The sequence below is a fragment of the Hydra vulgaris genome, chromosome 10, assembly GCF_038396675.1.
Source record: "Hydra vulgaris chromosome 10, alternate assembly HydraT2T_AEP".
NCBI lineage: Eukaryota > Metazoa > Cnidaria > Hydrozoa > Anthoathecata > Hydridae > Hydra > Hydra vulgaris.
The window spans coordinates 8210001-8227481 of record NC_088929.1 but is presented as its reverse complement, the minus strand read 5'-3'; the positions used below and the strand labels follow the sequence as shown (position 1 = coordinate 8227481).

Genomic DNA, 17481 nt, shown 5'->3' with positions numbered 1-17481 from the left:
CATGTAAATAACAATTAGTAGAAATACAGAATGACAATTACGGAATAAAAATTAAAGCAAAAGTACCAGATTTGTAACAGACTTGAAAAAATATTTTTCAATAAAAACTAAATAAACCAATTTTGCAGCGTTCGATCACACTCAATAAATTTATTTATCCTCATATTTCGAAAAAAAAATTATCTACTCGGAATCGATAAATACACGCGGATTACTTGATACTTTAGAGATATGAGTCGATCGAGATACGCGGAATATTTTTGCGATACATCAATAATATGAAATCATAATTTTAAATGCTTCAATGAAATCTTTTTGTTTTGAATTGTTAACTCATTAATAAAGTATTATAAAAAAATAATCTAAAAAGAAGCTACGAAAAGAAAACAGATAAAAAGAAATTTTAAAAAATAGTTTGGGTTTTAAAACGTTGTTTCTTTGAATTTAATTTTTTGAATTCTTTTTTCTATTATTAAATTTACTTCTGAGAATGCTGTTTTTAAAACTAATCCTTTTTTATGACTCATTGGTTTTGGTAATCTTTTCTTTTCTTTATTGTTTTGGAAAGCTTTCAGTTCGTTTATCATAATTTATTTTGTTATTTTATAAAAATTTAAATTGCCCAATTTTTGATATAAATTTTTATATAAAAATCTAAATGACGACTTAATTTAAAACTTTTAAAAATTGATATTACAAATGAGATGAAGTAATTAATGTATATAATTTATGCTTTATAGTTACATACTTTTATAATTTATATAATTTATGCTTTATGGTTATACATTATTTATAATTTATTATAGCTTATCAACGTAAAATATAGCATTTTTCTAAAAAAATTTTAATGTCAAAAATTTATTTAAATGATTTCATGAATTCCCATAACTAGAACTGGCTTATATACCAACCTTTAAACGAGCCTTTACAACAAGCGATTAAAACTATTGTTACCTGTTATCTTACACACACACACACACACACACACACACACACACACACACACACACACACACACACTTAGTTTACTTGCTAAAAATTGATTGAGAAAAAAAAATCTTTGTCAAATTTTTTTAGAAGATACTGTCTAAAGTTTCCAAACTGCTCACCCTGTCCCGTAGTTAAACGAATTAATAAGTATATGAAATATATATAAAACAAAAATATTTCAAAAGATATTTGAGTATTTTTTATACTATATAGTAACGCTATATAATATAAAAAATACGCTTTTTAATTTTTGTTATTTTATATTTACGGTATAGGGGCTTGGTAATAAGACAAATTATGTTTTCTTCTTGCCCCTGCTATTTGTATTTTTATTATGGTATTACGACTTGAATAAATTTATATGGCCGAAAAAAAAAAAAAAGAATGTAAGTAAGTAAGAGGAAACATCTAAAGAATCGTTTATTTATTATCGAATATGTTTATTTATGTTAGATAGCGTAGATTTGTTAACTTTTTTTCAACCCGCTTAACTTAGCTTAGCCTAATTTTATTAAATTTTTTCTTAAAAAAAAAACACTGCTTAACTACCTAAATATGTCAACATTTAATTGATACCAGATAAAATTTTTGTAAACATCTAAAAGAAAAAAAATATGTTCTTTTTTACTTTTTTTTTCCAAAATAGAAAAAAGGCCCACGACCGTCACTCGATTGCCGTCTAACAACCATTTGTTGCGAATTGTGTTACCATTTTAATCTCTTACCGCTCTCATCCATGTTTTGTCATGCAGTGCGTATGCGTATTCGAGTATTCAAAAAAATTTAAATAACTGATAAAGCAAGATTTACACTTATAAATAGGGTATGTATGTAATATGTATATGGATATAAAATTATACAATATTCATAAGTGTTTACATATTAAAAAAATATATAATTTACTGCTAAGTTAGAACTATTTTGCTATATCTCCTCATTTGAGATTTAGCGATTTAAAAAATAAAAATTTTAGGAGACGGCATATAAAAATTCTTTTATTACATATGTTTTCTCTGCAACTTTTCTGATTATAACTTAGGTTTCAATATAGTAGAAAAACATTATTTTGAGGTACATAACACTAACAATAACTCGATTTTTTCTATTTAAACTATTTAGTTTTTAAAATAGGGCATAGGATATTTTTTTTGGGCAAAGAGGGCCTAAGATATGGAACAACTTTAAAAATAACCATTTCAATATGATGAAATCAGTATATATATATATATATATATATATATATATATATATATATATATATATATATATATATATATATATATATATTTACACGCACAAAGAATAAGCAATACAAATAAGTTATGGATGATCATCAATATTTTCTTTAAGTTCCTGTCTGTTTATATAAACATTTTTGCATTTTATGAAAACGTTTCTTTGTATTTTTTTTATTTTTTAATTGTATGAATAGCGAAATGTTAAAAAAAAAAAAAAAGAGGAAAAAATCTAACAGACGTAAGAATGACCATTACCATTATTAGAGATTGATATGGAAGTATTAAGCAAGTATTGGAGAGTGTATCTGGATTTCACATATCAAACTATAGCATACAGTGACTAGACTTGGACTAAAAAGAATAAGCGTCAGTTTAGTTATTTGGAAAAAAATAACATCAATTTAAAAAGTTTAATTTAGTGGGTTATCTAATGGATGGTTTACAGAGTGCCACCCGAAACTCAAAAAATATACACTTCTAAAAGTTTTTAAACTTTTATTTTTAAGCTGTGTTGCTCCCTCAACTTGCAATTCTCCACTATTATACGAGGTATATCTTTACGTAATACTCTATGTAATTCTCTACTATTATAAGAGGCACATCTTTATGTCATACTTTAATTCATTCATTTTCACGCAAACCGTTATATGTGATTATAATTTTAAGAGATTAAGCCTTATACTTTTGCAATGAACTTCATTTTATTTCAGAAATTTAAACAAGAAGTTTAGTGGCGAATTTCATGAGAAAGGCTATCATTTAGTCTTATACATTTCTACAACTTCATCATAATGCTTTTCAAAGATTATTTTTGAAGTTAAAGAATGCAAGGTGAGAATATTAAGCGAACAAGGTGAGTAATAATTGGTTACACTGTTACTCTTCTTGTAAACTTAAAAACTCCAAAATGAGGTTATTATGTTTATAAGGTGAAATTGTTGAGTATACAAACCGAGTGGCACAAGGCGTGTTCAAAACACGTGTAAAAACTTATTAACTTTTTTAAGACGTCTTATGCTGATTGGAAAGTAAGAATATTAACTATGCAAGGTGAAATTATCAAGTATCCAAAGTTTTATTATTATATAAATGCAAATTATTAAATACCCCAAGTGGTAATGAATAAAATTAATATTTAAAATTAAACTATTAACGATTTAAGCGGCAAGGGATCCAGGATTCGAGGCGAGTTTCAGGAAAATTTCGCGCCATCGGTAAGAAAGGAGCCGTGAGACTAGATAAATGCTCTTCCGCGGTGCTCTGTGACAAGACCGTTAGGTTTTCTTGGGGCACATGAAACGTAAACTATTAAAAAAGAAAAAAAAAAAAGCGATAAATAATAAGAAAATGCTATAATGAAGAAATAATAATAAAAAAACAATTTTGGAATAGTTTTGTTTGACTATTTTTACGTATAAAATTGACAATTTTTCTTTTTCTAAAATTTATTTTTTACTACAATATTTACAACATAAAAGATATTGACAAACTTTTTAAGATTATAATAAACAAATACTCGTATAAAATTGGCACAAATAATTCAATGTTTAAAGAACTTGTTAAGAATTAAAGTTTTGAGTATATTAAATATTGAGTATTTTTGTTTACTTATGCAAACATGTTTACATATGAGCATGTAAAATGTCTGAACTCTATTATTGACGACATTTAAAAAAAATAAAATTGTAGCAAAATAAGCTTTTCGTTTTTTTAAAATTAAAAACAACTAAATATCAAAACGATAAAAATTCGTCTCTATCAAAAACGTCTCACAAAACGAAACTTGTTTAGTCTTAAGACTGTTGGCTATAATACCAAAAACTATAAATAAATTTTCTTCATTTTAAAAGATAACAACTAATAAATTAAAGACTTTATATAAAATTGGGCGATGCAAAAAAAAAAATATATATATATAACTTTTTTTTTTGCTTCTACCTAGTCTTCGCTTCTGTTAATTGGCGTTCGCCGACACCTAAAATCCGTATTCGCTCACCAATATTTTTCGAGACTAAAACATAAATGCAAAAATAGAAAAATAGTTAAAAAAAAAACACACTAAAATAACTTAAAGATTTTTCTCTAATTATTCTTGGCAAAAGAGATAAAAACTCAAATTCTAAAAGAAAACAAAAAATGATTTTTACTTTCTAACAAACGAAAAAACTTTCTACCAAAAGAAAATTTTTAAATAAGATTTTCTGCAACTTAAAAACCATGAGGTCTAATAGAAAACTAAAAGTATCTTTGTATCTTTAAAAAAAAAATAACGCTACATCTTTTCTACACCGCTAAGTGAACTATTAGAACGTTAAGTGATATTAAAAATGGTTCTGTTTTGTTTTAAGGACGAGTATTAGCGTTAGAAGTAGAAATCGCATGGTTTCACAATTAACCATCATTTATAATATTTTTTCGTTCATCTTCATTGCTTTTTTACTTCATCGAAATCATTATGAAAACTTAATTTTTTATTTAATTTAATTTTTTTGATTTTTATCAATAAATATAATAAAACTGAAGTGCCAAAATGTTTTAAACAATTTTAAACTCTTAACAAAATAACTAATAAAAAATTGCATATATAGTAAACATAGTTTCAGGAAAGGTTTATTAAAAGTATTATTTATTATATTATTTAGTAATGACATCAATTAAATTTAATGATTTGTTTTTTATATATATCATATATATAATATAAATTAAATTTTTATATACTTTTATATATATATATACTATATATATATTATATTATATATTTATTATTATCATATATTATATATATTATATATATTATATATATATTTAAATATTATATGTATTTTATATATATTTTATGTATATTTTATAAGTTTATATATATATATTATTTATATATATAGTATAAATTAAATATAACTAAAAAATAAACATTAAACATTATTTATGTATTGCTAACATATAGACACAAAATGCAATCAAGTATTGAAACGAAGGCGAAACATCTTAGACATCTAAATGTCCAACATGTTTTGCCTTCTTTTCAATACTTGATGTGGTATATTTAACAAGATAGAGGGGCCTCCTGTTACTTTCAATTTTTACCTCAGAGTCAGCTTCCAACTAATAAGTTACTTCTTCGACTTTATCAATATTTAATTAGCAGTAGATTTAAAAGTATTTATGATAACTTTTGTTGTCTTATGGGATCAAATTTTCATATGAAATGCAAAAATAAGGTGTTATCAGGAAAATGGAGAACTGTATTTTCTTAGAAAAATAGTGGATATTAGGAAGTCCTGTGGTTTTAAAAACTATATTATTAGAGAGGATAAAATGTTATCGAAATTTGCGAAAATTCACAAAAAATGGGTATCAATGACCAAAAGAAAGTTTCTAGTTTAAAAGAAGGACACCAAAGAAAAGTTAGTTTAAGAATTTGAATCAATAATCGAGACTCTTTTTAACATTGGAAAACCCAAGATTAAAGAGCTTATACAAGTTAATCAAGATATGCTTAGAAAAAAGTGATAGTGGTAGAGTGCTCACTGCATAAGAGAGAAGTTCCTAGTTTGATTCTTACCAGGTTACTGTACCCCGCTCAACTAGTTTCGAAGATATATAGAGTCGAGAGAAGGTTGTAATCACAACTAAAGTAGCCTCCTCGACTGTAATGGCTATCTTGGTAGTGGGGAGGTCAACTAACATAAAAAAACAGTAAAAAGAAAAAAAAGAGAGTAAAGAGAAAGATTCATTTTGGAAGGTCAGAAAAATGCTAGAAAACAGTTTATAAGCGGACATATAGATAAAGATTAACATAGACAAAAGAGATAACATAGGTATACAGATTATAAGAAAAAAATGTCAATAGAGGCCAATGGAGATGATCAATATCATAATGACAAGGACTACGATTCCTTGGATTTAGAAGATTTATAGCCCTCAATTAAAAATCCTAATGGAAAATATTCAAATGAGATAAAATTGATATATCATCAGGTATATTTTATCATGAAAAAGTTAAAATGTATATTTATTTTAAATCTGTGAATGTACTTTTTTATTTTCATTTTTTGGTAATATTATTGTAGATCTTTCAAATCTGCATTGATGGTAGGTAGTATAAATTTTGTAGAGAATGAAGTTCAGCAAAAAACACCAAACAACACTAAATAACAATAACAAAAAACACGCTAAAAAAAACAATGTACTATTCATGGTTTGATCTGATTCAATCCTTGTTAATAAGGAAATTACTCTAGATGACCTAATTGCAGCTACAGCTTCTTTTATGCGGACCAGTAAAAGCTAATGATGTCAAATAATGTTTATAGCCTAAGAACTAACAGGATATAATAGGAATCTTGTCCTTCACTTTGATAGGAAACATTTGTACAAGAAAATCCAAGTAATAGTTACAAGATATAGAATTGCTGTGTCTGTTACTAGTCCTAAATTTCAACACAAGGACCATCTTTTCTTAGGAATTGTTTCAAGTGACAGCGGTAAAGCACCTAATCAGGCTTTAGTAATTCAGAATTTATTTGAATATTTTAAAGTTCAGAGCAAGAGTTTGCTGTGTGTGTTGATACTACAGCAACCATTCTATTTTTAGCTCCCGGGTTTTTAAAATCCAGACTTGTTGAACATTCAGTATTCAATGTTCAGCAAGTCTGGATTAAATAAACTCTGACATTTTGAAGGCTTTTTTGAAGCACAAGATTCTTAACATAAATTAAATTAATAAAGATAAACCACTTTCTGTTTAGTAGATGAATATACTAAGTTTTGTGAAATTTCCTGTGAAAGCTGGTTTCTTTTTTCCATTTTAGACTTAGTAAAGGAAACAAAGATTCCATTGGAAACATGCCAGAATAAATAAAAATTTAGACTCGATACCCTCTCACAAATAATTTCTGCTTTTCATTAAATATCACTATCACAAATGATTATGCTGAAAGAAACACAGAATTTATACAAAAGTTTATGAACTCTTCACACTCTGAGGATCAGAAACATTTTACCGAGTGTTCGAGAAAATCAAAAACAGATTTCAAAAAAAAATTATCAGAAATATCTTGTTTGAAATAAAAATTGTTATTTGAAATGCAAACATGCATCATTTGTTAAACTTTTTTGTTAATTTTCTCAGATAGAAGTTAATAATAATAATAATATAAAACAGTAATTATGCAAAATAATATATGTTTCTTTACATATATTTGTGAGAATATATGTTGACAAAAAATAATGATAATTCAAATTATTGAAAAAATACATCTACCTGTTCCAATGATCCTAGTAAGCTAAAATTTTCAATATAAGCTAGTATATAGATAGAGAACAGGTACTTACACAGTGCATTATAAACAGGAGTACATACACAGTGCATTATAAACAGGAGTACATACACAGTGCATTATAAAAAGGAGAACTTAGGGATCGTCCATAAAGTACGTATGCTCAGATAAAGGAGAGGGGGTCTACAAATGGTGTATATGAGATGGAGGGCAGGGGTTAAATTATAAAAGGAGTCACTAAATTAAAAAAAATATCACAAAATGTTGGGTAGGTAGGTTAAAACCATAGATACTTTTAGGGAGTTGGAGGCTACTCAAAAAAGCGTATAACAAAATGCGAGTAGAGGAAGGGTCAAATCAAAAGCGTATATAAAGTGCATTATAAAAAAAATGCAAATACAATGTGTGAATACATAATCAAAAATGTTCAAATAAACTGCAAAAAAATTGTCACCCTATTGTGTATTTAAATGAAAATTAGTATATTTAAACAAAAAAAACTTTTAAATTTTATAAAAATAATAATAAATCTATTACTCTAAATGTACTTACAAAAAGTACAGATTACAAAGTACAGGCTACAAAATATAGGCTACAAAGTAGAGCAATAAAAATAAAATTAAGAATTAATAAAAAATTTTAAATTTATCAATCATTAAAAAAATTTCTTGAAATTCTATAATTGTTAAATAAATGAAATTAAAAAAAAAATAATTTATTTTTAACTATTATTCTATTTTAACTTTCGTTGTGCATTATAAAAATCAAATGTACAAATTAAAAAATTTTTCTGGAATGCAAATAGTTTTTCATGTCAGTACATCTAAACGTGATAAATTTATCAACACTGGTAATCTAAGAAATGCATAAAATGTCTTTCTAAAAATATAAGTTAGCGCTCTCTCTTCTTTACGGATATCAAATTCTCCAAAGAGTTACTTTTAACAGAACTTACATTTATCTAAATTTTCAGATTTACTCCATATAAAATACAGTTGCTTAGAAAAACAATTAAAAACACTAAACTCTACTTATAACACACAACTCGACTTTTACTCTAGCAACTGTAGCAAACATTGAAAGATCTTTAACTAATAATAAAAGTAATGTTAAAAGGTGTACAATTAAAAAGCTATTGTTGCTAACACAAAAAAAGCTGAATAAATTACAGAACTAAACTAATAAGTTAGACTTTGTGAATAAAACTTTGCAAATGTAAAGAAAGCTTTTTTGTTTAATTTTACAATGAAAATTGTGTAGTTTTTAGGGAACAATAGTTTGAGACCTAAAATAAAAACCTTGCAATCATATTCTGTTAGGTCCCAAAAATCCTAGCTACATCACTGTCTTAAATACACACTAGTTTTCTTGGTATTCAATCTACATGCTACTAAATATTTAAAGAAAATCAGTAACAAGCAAAAAGTAAAATAACTAACAACTGGTAAGAAGCTTTTTGTCAGCAGATGATCGAGACTGTTGAATTAATCCATCAAATAAAATTTTTGAAATTCTATAACATCGTCCAGCTTGTATATAATTTAATGTCAACTCAGAATAAGCAGCATATTGACACTATTAAAAAACCAAAACATAAATGTTAGAAAATATACGATTAAATACTTTATATTATTGTTAAATATAATATAAATTCCCATAACAATTAACTCCCCTTTTCAAACTGAACTCCAACTTCCGCATCTGCCTATCTCTTATTTTTAGAAACAAGAATAGTTCTCTATATTTCACATACATCTTACCTTCGCTCTTGATGTTTTCATAGCTCAATTTACTAATTTACTAATTCATTTACAGCCCCCCCCCCCCATACACACACTAAAAAAACAACCCACTTACACATTTTTATTTTCAATAACTATGATCAACTTGGGTTTGTTAAAGTTATTAAAACCCTACAAAATTACTATAACTGGCCACCGATTAAAGATTTGTTTCTGAACAATAACTCACCTGAGGTAAATAAAAACCCACATGAAAGGTGACGCAATAGTACACATAGTATGAGAATAATATCAAAAGCTTATCTACCCTTTTCCATGCCAAGATGGGATTTTTATGTTTTCCCTCTCATTAGTTGCTTTTATTACAAAATTTTATACTAACTATAAAGCTTGTTTTACATGAACCTCCTCTGCCCATATACATCTTTCTGTACCTCTCAATTATAAAGCTAGTGTTTGCTACCATATCACTAACACATACCACAATTCTTCCACTGATATTTAATGTCATATGTAAACAAGAAAAGGCATTACGGAAACCCATCCCATTATCATACCTGTGATAATAAAAACACTAAACCTCAAAATGTTTTTGATTAAAACTGCTTACCACTCCAACTCCATAAATATAAAGAAGTTTAGCAGTATCCACCTTTAAAAAAAAATTGATTGAGAATACAACAAGAAAAAACAAAAATTTAACTTAATAGACCAATTCAATAAAATTTTTTACAAAAAACCTAACCTTATGAGTTTTTATATTTTCAGTTGAAGGATAAATTATAAAAGCTGCAATTCTTTGAATGCAATCATCGCATAATGAAGATAACTTTGTTATTACTAAAAAAAATATAAATTAATTTAAATAAATATATATATAAAGCTAAATTATCATTTAATTTTCTTTTAACTTTTTTTGCATGAATTTTAGTTCGGGCTAAAATTCAATTTTTATGACAATGCAATTTGTAGAACAAATTTAACAAACTCAAAATTAAATCTGCAAACTTTAATAATTTTATTAAAATTAAGCCTAAACAGAAAAATATTTTACCTGCTTTAAACATAGAAGTAACTTTCAAAGTTCCTTTGGCCTGATGAGATTGTGCAAATCTCAGTGCATAGGTTGCCACCCGCAATGCTTCAAGTACCAAAAGCATTTTATTATGCTTGCAGCCGTCAACAGTTGGTTTTATACCAATGCTTATTTTACTATTGTCATATAAAATATCTGAAACATAGTTTGAAATATTTATGTCTGTTACAACAATTAACAAATTTTCAGCAAAAGAATACAAAAACTCAATCTCCTCCATTGCCAGTAAATGTTCTCGTGATAAAAAAGCATCATTTTGATACCTTGTAGTAAAATTATTTGGAGATTCACTTTTAAATTGTGACACTTGCTTTACACTGTTTTCTGTTACATTTTCTGTTTTAAAACTTTGATTGTTGGTTTGGCTTGATCTTTTATTTTGTTCTTGTCGAATTAAGCTAAGTTTATCATTCCAACTTGATGGCGAAGCTGATAAAAATACACCTGGGGGAGGAGTATTTTCTCCCAAAGATAGTTTTTGTGATTCTGGAGAATCAGAAAGTTTAAATACAGGTGATGGAAGATTTGCAAGAATATTATGTTGCCGGTTCTCAAAATTTAGCTGTTTCAACAAAGCTGCTAAATTTTGTTTCATTTCTTCGTGTGTTTTTTGAACAGGCATTAATTTTACAGCTTGAGAAATTAATGCAGGTGAAGACTTACTTTTATGAATTACAGCGTTATTAGAGGCAGGCAAGTCAGATAAAAACTTTTTTTTAGAATCTTCTTGAGGACTATAGTTTTTTGTAACTTCTTTTTTTGGCCTCTCATTATAGGAAATAGTTGATCTACGAGCTCTGTCAACTTTTTGAATTATCGATTGGTTCTTATCAAGATTTTCTTTATTTTGATTTTCTCCAAAATCTGCTACAGGATATAATGAAGGAGGAGTTGAAACTTTCCACGAGGTTTTCCGACATAATACAGGAGCAGATTTATCTTTAGCTAATGGAGAAGGAGTGCGAGAAATATTTGTTGGAGATGGTGAATGTGATTTTGTTTTTCTTACAAACGTTCTAACATTATGTAATGTAGAATCAGGCGATTCAAGTAAAACTTTATGAGGTTGTTCATTGAGTACTGAGTCATACAAATTGTTATCTGGAGAACCAATAATAAAATGTGCTTTAGACCCAGACTTTCCTGAAGAGCTTAAATCATAATAAACATAAAAATATATATGATTTTACATGCATTCCTTTGTTATAAATCACAGAATAAAAATTGAATATAAATTTCAAAACAAAACTTATTAAAAAAATTAGTAATAAGAAATAAACCTTTGTGGCAATAAAACTTGCTTTGAAGAAAACCCATGTTGAGTAACTACAACAAAGTCATCTGGAACTGAAGAACTGTTAGGCTTGGTATTGCATACAACCAATTCTGCAACTAAATTTAAAATCAACAATGCACAACTAAATTATGTTTAGAACAAATACTTAGGGCGTCAGAAAAGTTCGTGCAACCCCCCAGAAAAATATTAAAAAAGAAATGTATTTTTTATTTTATTTTATTAAAGTTTTTTTTTTTAAAGTGCTTTTGCTAAAATTGAAATTTTTTTAACATATAAGCAATATATAATAAAAATGTAACCAAACTGTAGAGAAATAAATGCTCTTTAAAATGATGTATAATAATGACATAATGATTGTTTAAATACATGAGTTTTTTAATAAGTTGCACGAACTTTCCTGACGCCCTATGTAGTAATAAAAAACTTATGAAAATGATGAAAAAGTGTGAAAGTTACAGTAAAATTTTAGTTAATAGTATAATCATTTGAAACCAGAACAACTTTTTATTTATTTAGCTTTAAAAAGTCAGAGCAAACCTAATTTAATAAACCTAAATCATTTTAACCATTTAAATTAAAAGTATAGATAAAAATGTAAAATAGTATAACAAGAAATAACAAATAACATAAATTTTAGCAATTTAATGTTTTTTCAATACGATGAAAAAGTTTTTTAATATGACAAAGAAAAACCAGTCTATAACCAGTTTTAAAATTTGCAATAAACTTGAAATGTAATTTCCAAGATATAAGTTAACATGAGACCTTAAGATAACATATGACATAAGATAACATGAGACCTTAAGAATAAGACATTTGAAGACAAGTTTAAACAGAAAAAAAAATTAAATATTTTACTGGTTATTAAAATATTACAATGAAATATCTTATAATTGACTCTATTTATAAAACATCTTTGTCATTTTTTTTTAATTATGGAAAAAAAAACTATATATATTCTAACAATTATGAGATTAAATATGCAAATAAAATGATTAAATATGCAAATAAAAGGAATATTATATAGTATTATGAAGACAATTATAAAAACTGGGCAAATTATGTAAAAGGACATTCATTTTAATTATATTTAAACTTATCATTGAAGAAGAAACTTTAAAACAGCCTAATTTAACATTGAAGAGGCATGGGGATGACAACTAAAAATTTAAATCAGGGTGGCAACTGTAAATCATAAATAATAAATCAGCTAGCAGCTGAAAAATTTTCAGTAATTAGCTAATGAATGATGTAAGCACATTTCGAAGGTTTGTATTAAAAAAAAAGACTTTTGAAAGAAAAATAAAAAGATGAAAATAAAAAAGGGAACAATTTTACAAGATATTTTATAATGGTACCCCTGTTTAGTAAAACTTCGGTATAATTTATTTAATATTTACCAGGATCAGAACTCAGTTTAATATCATCTGGAGGAGTCACAGCAGCTTGCTGTAGGTAATCTGTGTAACGAGGAGATGACAGTGATTCAATTGGTGACCGAACACCTCTGGAACACTCAGAAAAACCTCTTCTTCTTGAAGGAACAGCAACAGGTGTAGCTATAAATGCACTCATAAACTTGTTTAACAAAAAACTTTTTTCTTAAAACCAAAAATTTTATAACATATAATACTGCAATATACAATACTAAAAAAATTTTATGTAAAAATTATGCAAATTTTAAATTAAAATTAAAATAAGTCTGAACAAGAATCAGCTAATATATTTTCACAATCATAATCAGCAAATTTATTTTTTATTGTAAATTATTAAATGTTGAATAAATTAAAAAACAAGTAGTAAACTTACAGGAAAATGATAATGACTCTCCAATCAGAAAAGGATGGTTAAAAAACATATCTAAAGAATGAATAAATAATTTAAATATATATATTAAAAAAAAAAAACATATTTTACAATTTCTTGCTTTTAATTAATTTAATACAAAGTGTTGCTAAAGCTTTTATCACAAACATTATTTTTTTAATGTCCTTTAAAAATCATAATCAGTCAATTAACGCCAATGAATATTCAGTGAGTAATAGTGTTTATGTGGAAAGTGACCAGTGCAGTGTTTGATTGTCCGCCTAAATATGGAGTTTTTTTTATCAGACAACCAATAAAGTTCATACAGTTTTTATTTAGATAACAGTAAGGGGATGCAATTGATCTCAATTTTGCTCTGACGCCTTTCATATGCGACTGTAAAAAGTTTAAATCAATTTCTTGTAGTTTTAGTTTAATGAGATCAATCAAAACTTGCTCTGTTGAAGCTTGCCAATCTCCTTCGTAAACCTTCTGTGCCAAATGTCCCCAAAAATTTTCAATTGGTCGTGTTTGAGGCACATTTGGGGGATTGGATTCTTTATCAACGTAATAGACATATTGGTCCATTCAATTGAGAGAATCTTTAGAATAATGAGAACTTGCTAAATCTGGCCAAAATAAATAGTTAAAGTCTCCATGATACTTGTGAATAAATGGAAGAAGTCGTTTTTCTGAACATTCATTAATATAGATTGATGAATTGATCGCTACAGCCTTGGAAGTGCGAAACAATGGCTCAGACATACCACGGTCAGATATGGCTATCCACATTAATAATTTTTTTGGAAACTTCTCTTTTCCTATAAAACGAACACTTTCTGGCCATGTCTTTTTGTTGTTTGTGTAGTATCCAGAATTTCCAGGCGTGTTGTCCCCTGCAAAACAAAAGTATTTTTTGTCATCGATGACTAGAAGCGATTTTGTGTTATAGAGTTGGTTAACTAGTTTCCTGCTTCTTTTCTTTGCCTTTATTTGTTGTTCTATAGTGTATTTTGGGGTCTTTTCACGTTTTTTATATTTAATATTCATTTTTTTTAACTGACGACCAAATGTCGATTGATTTACACCGAATTTAATACCTAATTTTCTCTGTCTGACCCCTTTTCGATTGTTGACAAGTCTCGTAATTCAGCTTTCTTTTCTCTAGTCCAGGATGTCGGACGACCAGGGTGCTTTCTATCAGAAAACGATTGAACAGTTTCAAGTCTTTTTAGGTTATCATATATTGTACTTCGACCAAATCCTTCCTTTTCAAAATGATTTACGATTTTTTTTTATATTAGGTTTATTTACAAAAAACATTTTTAGTCTCTTTCAAAAAGATTCTCGTTCAGCTGCATTTAACCTCATTTTAAATAATTGTGTTTCAAATAATAAAGTTTATATTTTATAGAACGTTTATGCCTACGCATAAAACCACAAAAACTAATTATTATGCTCAAATAATGAAATTAGGATTTGTCCGATAACTTCCGCATCAACCGTTAAAAAGACTTTTTTTAAGAATTGACGATTGTGCCCCCCCCCCCCCACTTGGAAACCCATGTTGTCGGCCTTGATTTTAATTTATTTTTATTATAACATGTATATTCTCATATATACAACTCCAATAAAGAAAAAATAGTTACAGAATGTATCAATCTTTATGCAGCTCTGGCATTGTTATATTAAATTTAACCAAATATTATTAATATTGGTCAAGTATTAGCAATGGCTGTTTTCAAGTGGCGAATAAAACTACATTTTCAACACATCTACTTTTGCAAATTGCAAATTTATTTTAAATACAACTAACTTTATTCTCAATCCCAGTCATTTGTATTTACTATTATTTAAAAAAATGCTTACATAATTTAAAATAAAATCCAAACAACAACAAATAAACTACTAACCGAATGAAATTCTTTCTTTAGGATTACGTTTTAACAAAGCGTATAGAAGATCTTTCATAGCTTGAGAGCAGTCAGCAGGAATTCTGTATTTTAAACAGAGTTACATAGCATGATAAATTCAGTTTTAATGAAAATTCATAGTAATAAAATACAATTAAAAATTCTGAATACTTACGTAGGTTTTAAGTTTTTGTTACTCTCATACAATCTTCGTAGATGTTGAGGATTGCTAGCCTAAGAATTATTTAACAAATTTTTAACTATTTAAAAAGCTATGAAAAGTATTAAAATGATATGATTATGTGGTAGTGGTAGAGTGCTTGTTTGTAAGCAAGAAGTTCTAAGTTTGATACCTACCACATCCTTTGTAGAACCACGTTTAGCTTATTTTTCAGGGCAGAGACTTTGTTTTTCAAGGTTCATGTTTCAAAGTTGAAGAGTTGAGAGTGGGTTATAATCCAAAAATTTTTTTTTTAAAAAAAAGCAGTCTATTTGACTGTAATGGCACCCTTGGCTCTGGACAAGGTTAACAACATAAAAAAAAACAAAAAACAAAAAACAAAAAATAAAAAAGAAAAACATGATAAAAAAAAAAAATAAAAAGAAAAAAAAAAGAAAAACATGTTAAAAAATATCTTTCATTATTTATACATATATACATATATGTATAAATACTGAAATATATATATATATAAATTTTTTATTGGAAAAAATGAAAACGTATTTTTTAATAAGCATAACTTATACTATTTTTACTTTTACAATAGTATTATTAACTTTAATATTTGTGGCTTATACTATAATCTAAAAATATAAAAATTAGGTAAAAAATTTAATGTTTAACATTAAATACATAAGATACAATAATATAACATAATTTAACATCTCTCTTATGTTTTAAGATATTTTTTTTAAATTATATCTAAAAGGTCTTATTTTATTTTTGGTTTAACTTAACATTTTTAAAATTCAGTATTAATTTTTAATCTTTTAGAATCATAAAACAATGTCTTCAAAAACGAACCTAATAAAAACAGACTACTACCGTAAGTCGTTGTGGATCATTTTTTGAAAGAAAATCATCCAAGAGCAAGCATTTACAGACACATTGCAATGTGTGAAAGGCAAATCACAACTGTTAGTCCTGGTCGAAACCAATATCACAACTTTGTGTTGTTGGTCGGAAAGCTAAAATAATGACTAAAACCAATATTACCAAGTTTGATTGATGGTCGTTCTGGCATTTCAACCCAACAAATTTGCTCGAAAGCTCAAGTGCAGCCAATCTCACGTTGTGTATACAATTCAGCAACACAAAAAATATTGTTTGCCGAAAAAAACGTTCCAGCTCCGTCCTGAGCAAGGGTCCAAGTTACAAACATGTTGTGGCAGATTGTGTAGAAAATTTTATGGGTGTGATTTCATAATTGATGATGAATCATACTTCACATTTTCTCACTCTGATAAGAACTCAAACGTCGGGTATTGGTCAAGCAATCCAAAATCAGTTTCTTGTGGTGTGTAAAACAAGTCCTAGGCAAAGTTTGAAAAGAAAATGCTTGTATGGTTAGCAATTTCACCTCGAGGCATCTTAACACCCTATTTTGTGCCTTTGGGCCTTGCTGTCAAACAAAATGTGTATTTGAAAGAGTGCATTATCAAAAGACTGATGCCTTTTATTAAAAAACATCATCCTGAGGGTAATTTTGTGTTTAGACCTGACTTGGCTTCGGCCCTTTATGCTAAATCAGTGACAAGCTACTTGATCTCAAAAAAAAATCACTTTTGTACAAAAAGCTGATAACCCTCTTGCAGTGCCTGAACTTCGTCCAGTTGAGAACTTTTGGTCAATTTTGAAGGGAATGATTTATAAGAACAATTGGATGGCTACTTCAGTTGATGAATTAAAACAAAAGATCAAGTATTGTTTGAAGAAAGTAGATGTAAATGCTGTACAGAATATGTGTGGAGGGGTGTATTGAAAGGTTGATTTTGTAAAATGAAATGGTGAAACAAGTCTATTGCAACTTCAAAAATAAATTATTTGATTATAAATCTAAAAGCTGTTTTTTATTTTATCAAAAAATATTGATCCACTGCAAAATTAGAGCATTTCAAAA

The 17481-nt window shown here is 27.1% G+C and overlaps 1 protein-coding gene across 1 annotated transcript in view; it reads right to left on the bottom strand.

Moving 5' to 3' along the window:
• Nucleotides 1-3609: 3609 nt before the first annotated feature.
• Nucleotides 3610-17481, bottom strand: part of LOC100212126 (serine/threonine-protein kinase unc-51) — a 62646-nt gene continuing 48774 nt past the window's right edge. The window contains exons 10-19 of the mRNA XM_065807192.1: nt 15537-15595; nt 15362-15444; nt 13452-13502; nt 13043-13201; nt 11626-11737; nt 10304-11496; nt 9995-10089; nt 9860-9901; nt 8947-9082; nt 3610-4239 (exon numbers count right to left, since the gene is read on the bottom strand). Coding sequence (XP_065663264.1) covers nt 4163-4239; nt 8947-9082; nt 9860-9901; nt 9995-10089; nt 10304-11496; nt 11626-11737; nt 13043-13201; nt 13452-13502; nt 15362-15444; nt 15537-15595 — 2007 coding nt within the window. The 3' untranslated portion in view covers nt 3610-4162. The remainder of the gene's footprint in view (nt 4240-8946; nt 9083-9859; nt 9902-9994; nt 10090-10303; nt 11497-11625; nt 11738-13042; nt 13202-13451; nt 13503-15361; nt 15445-15536; nt 15596-17481) is intronic.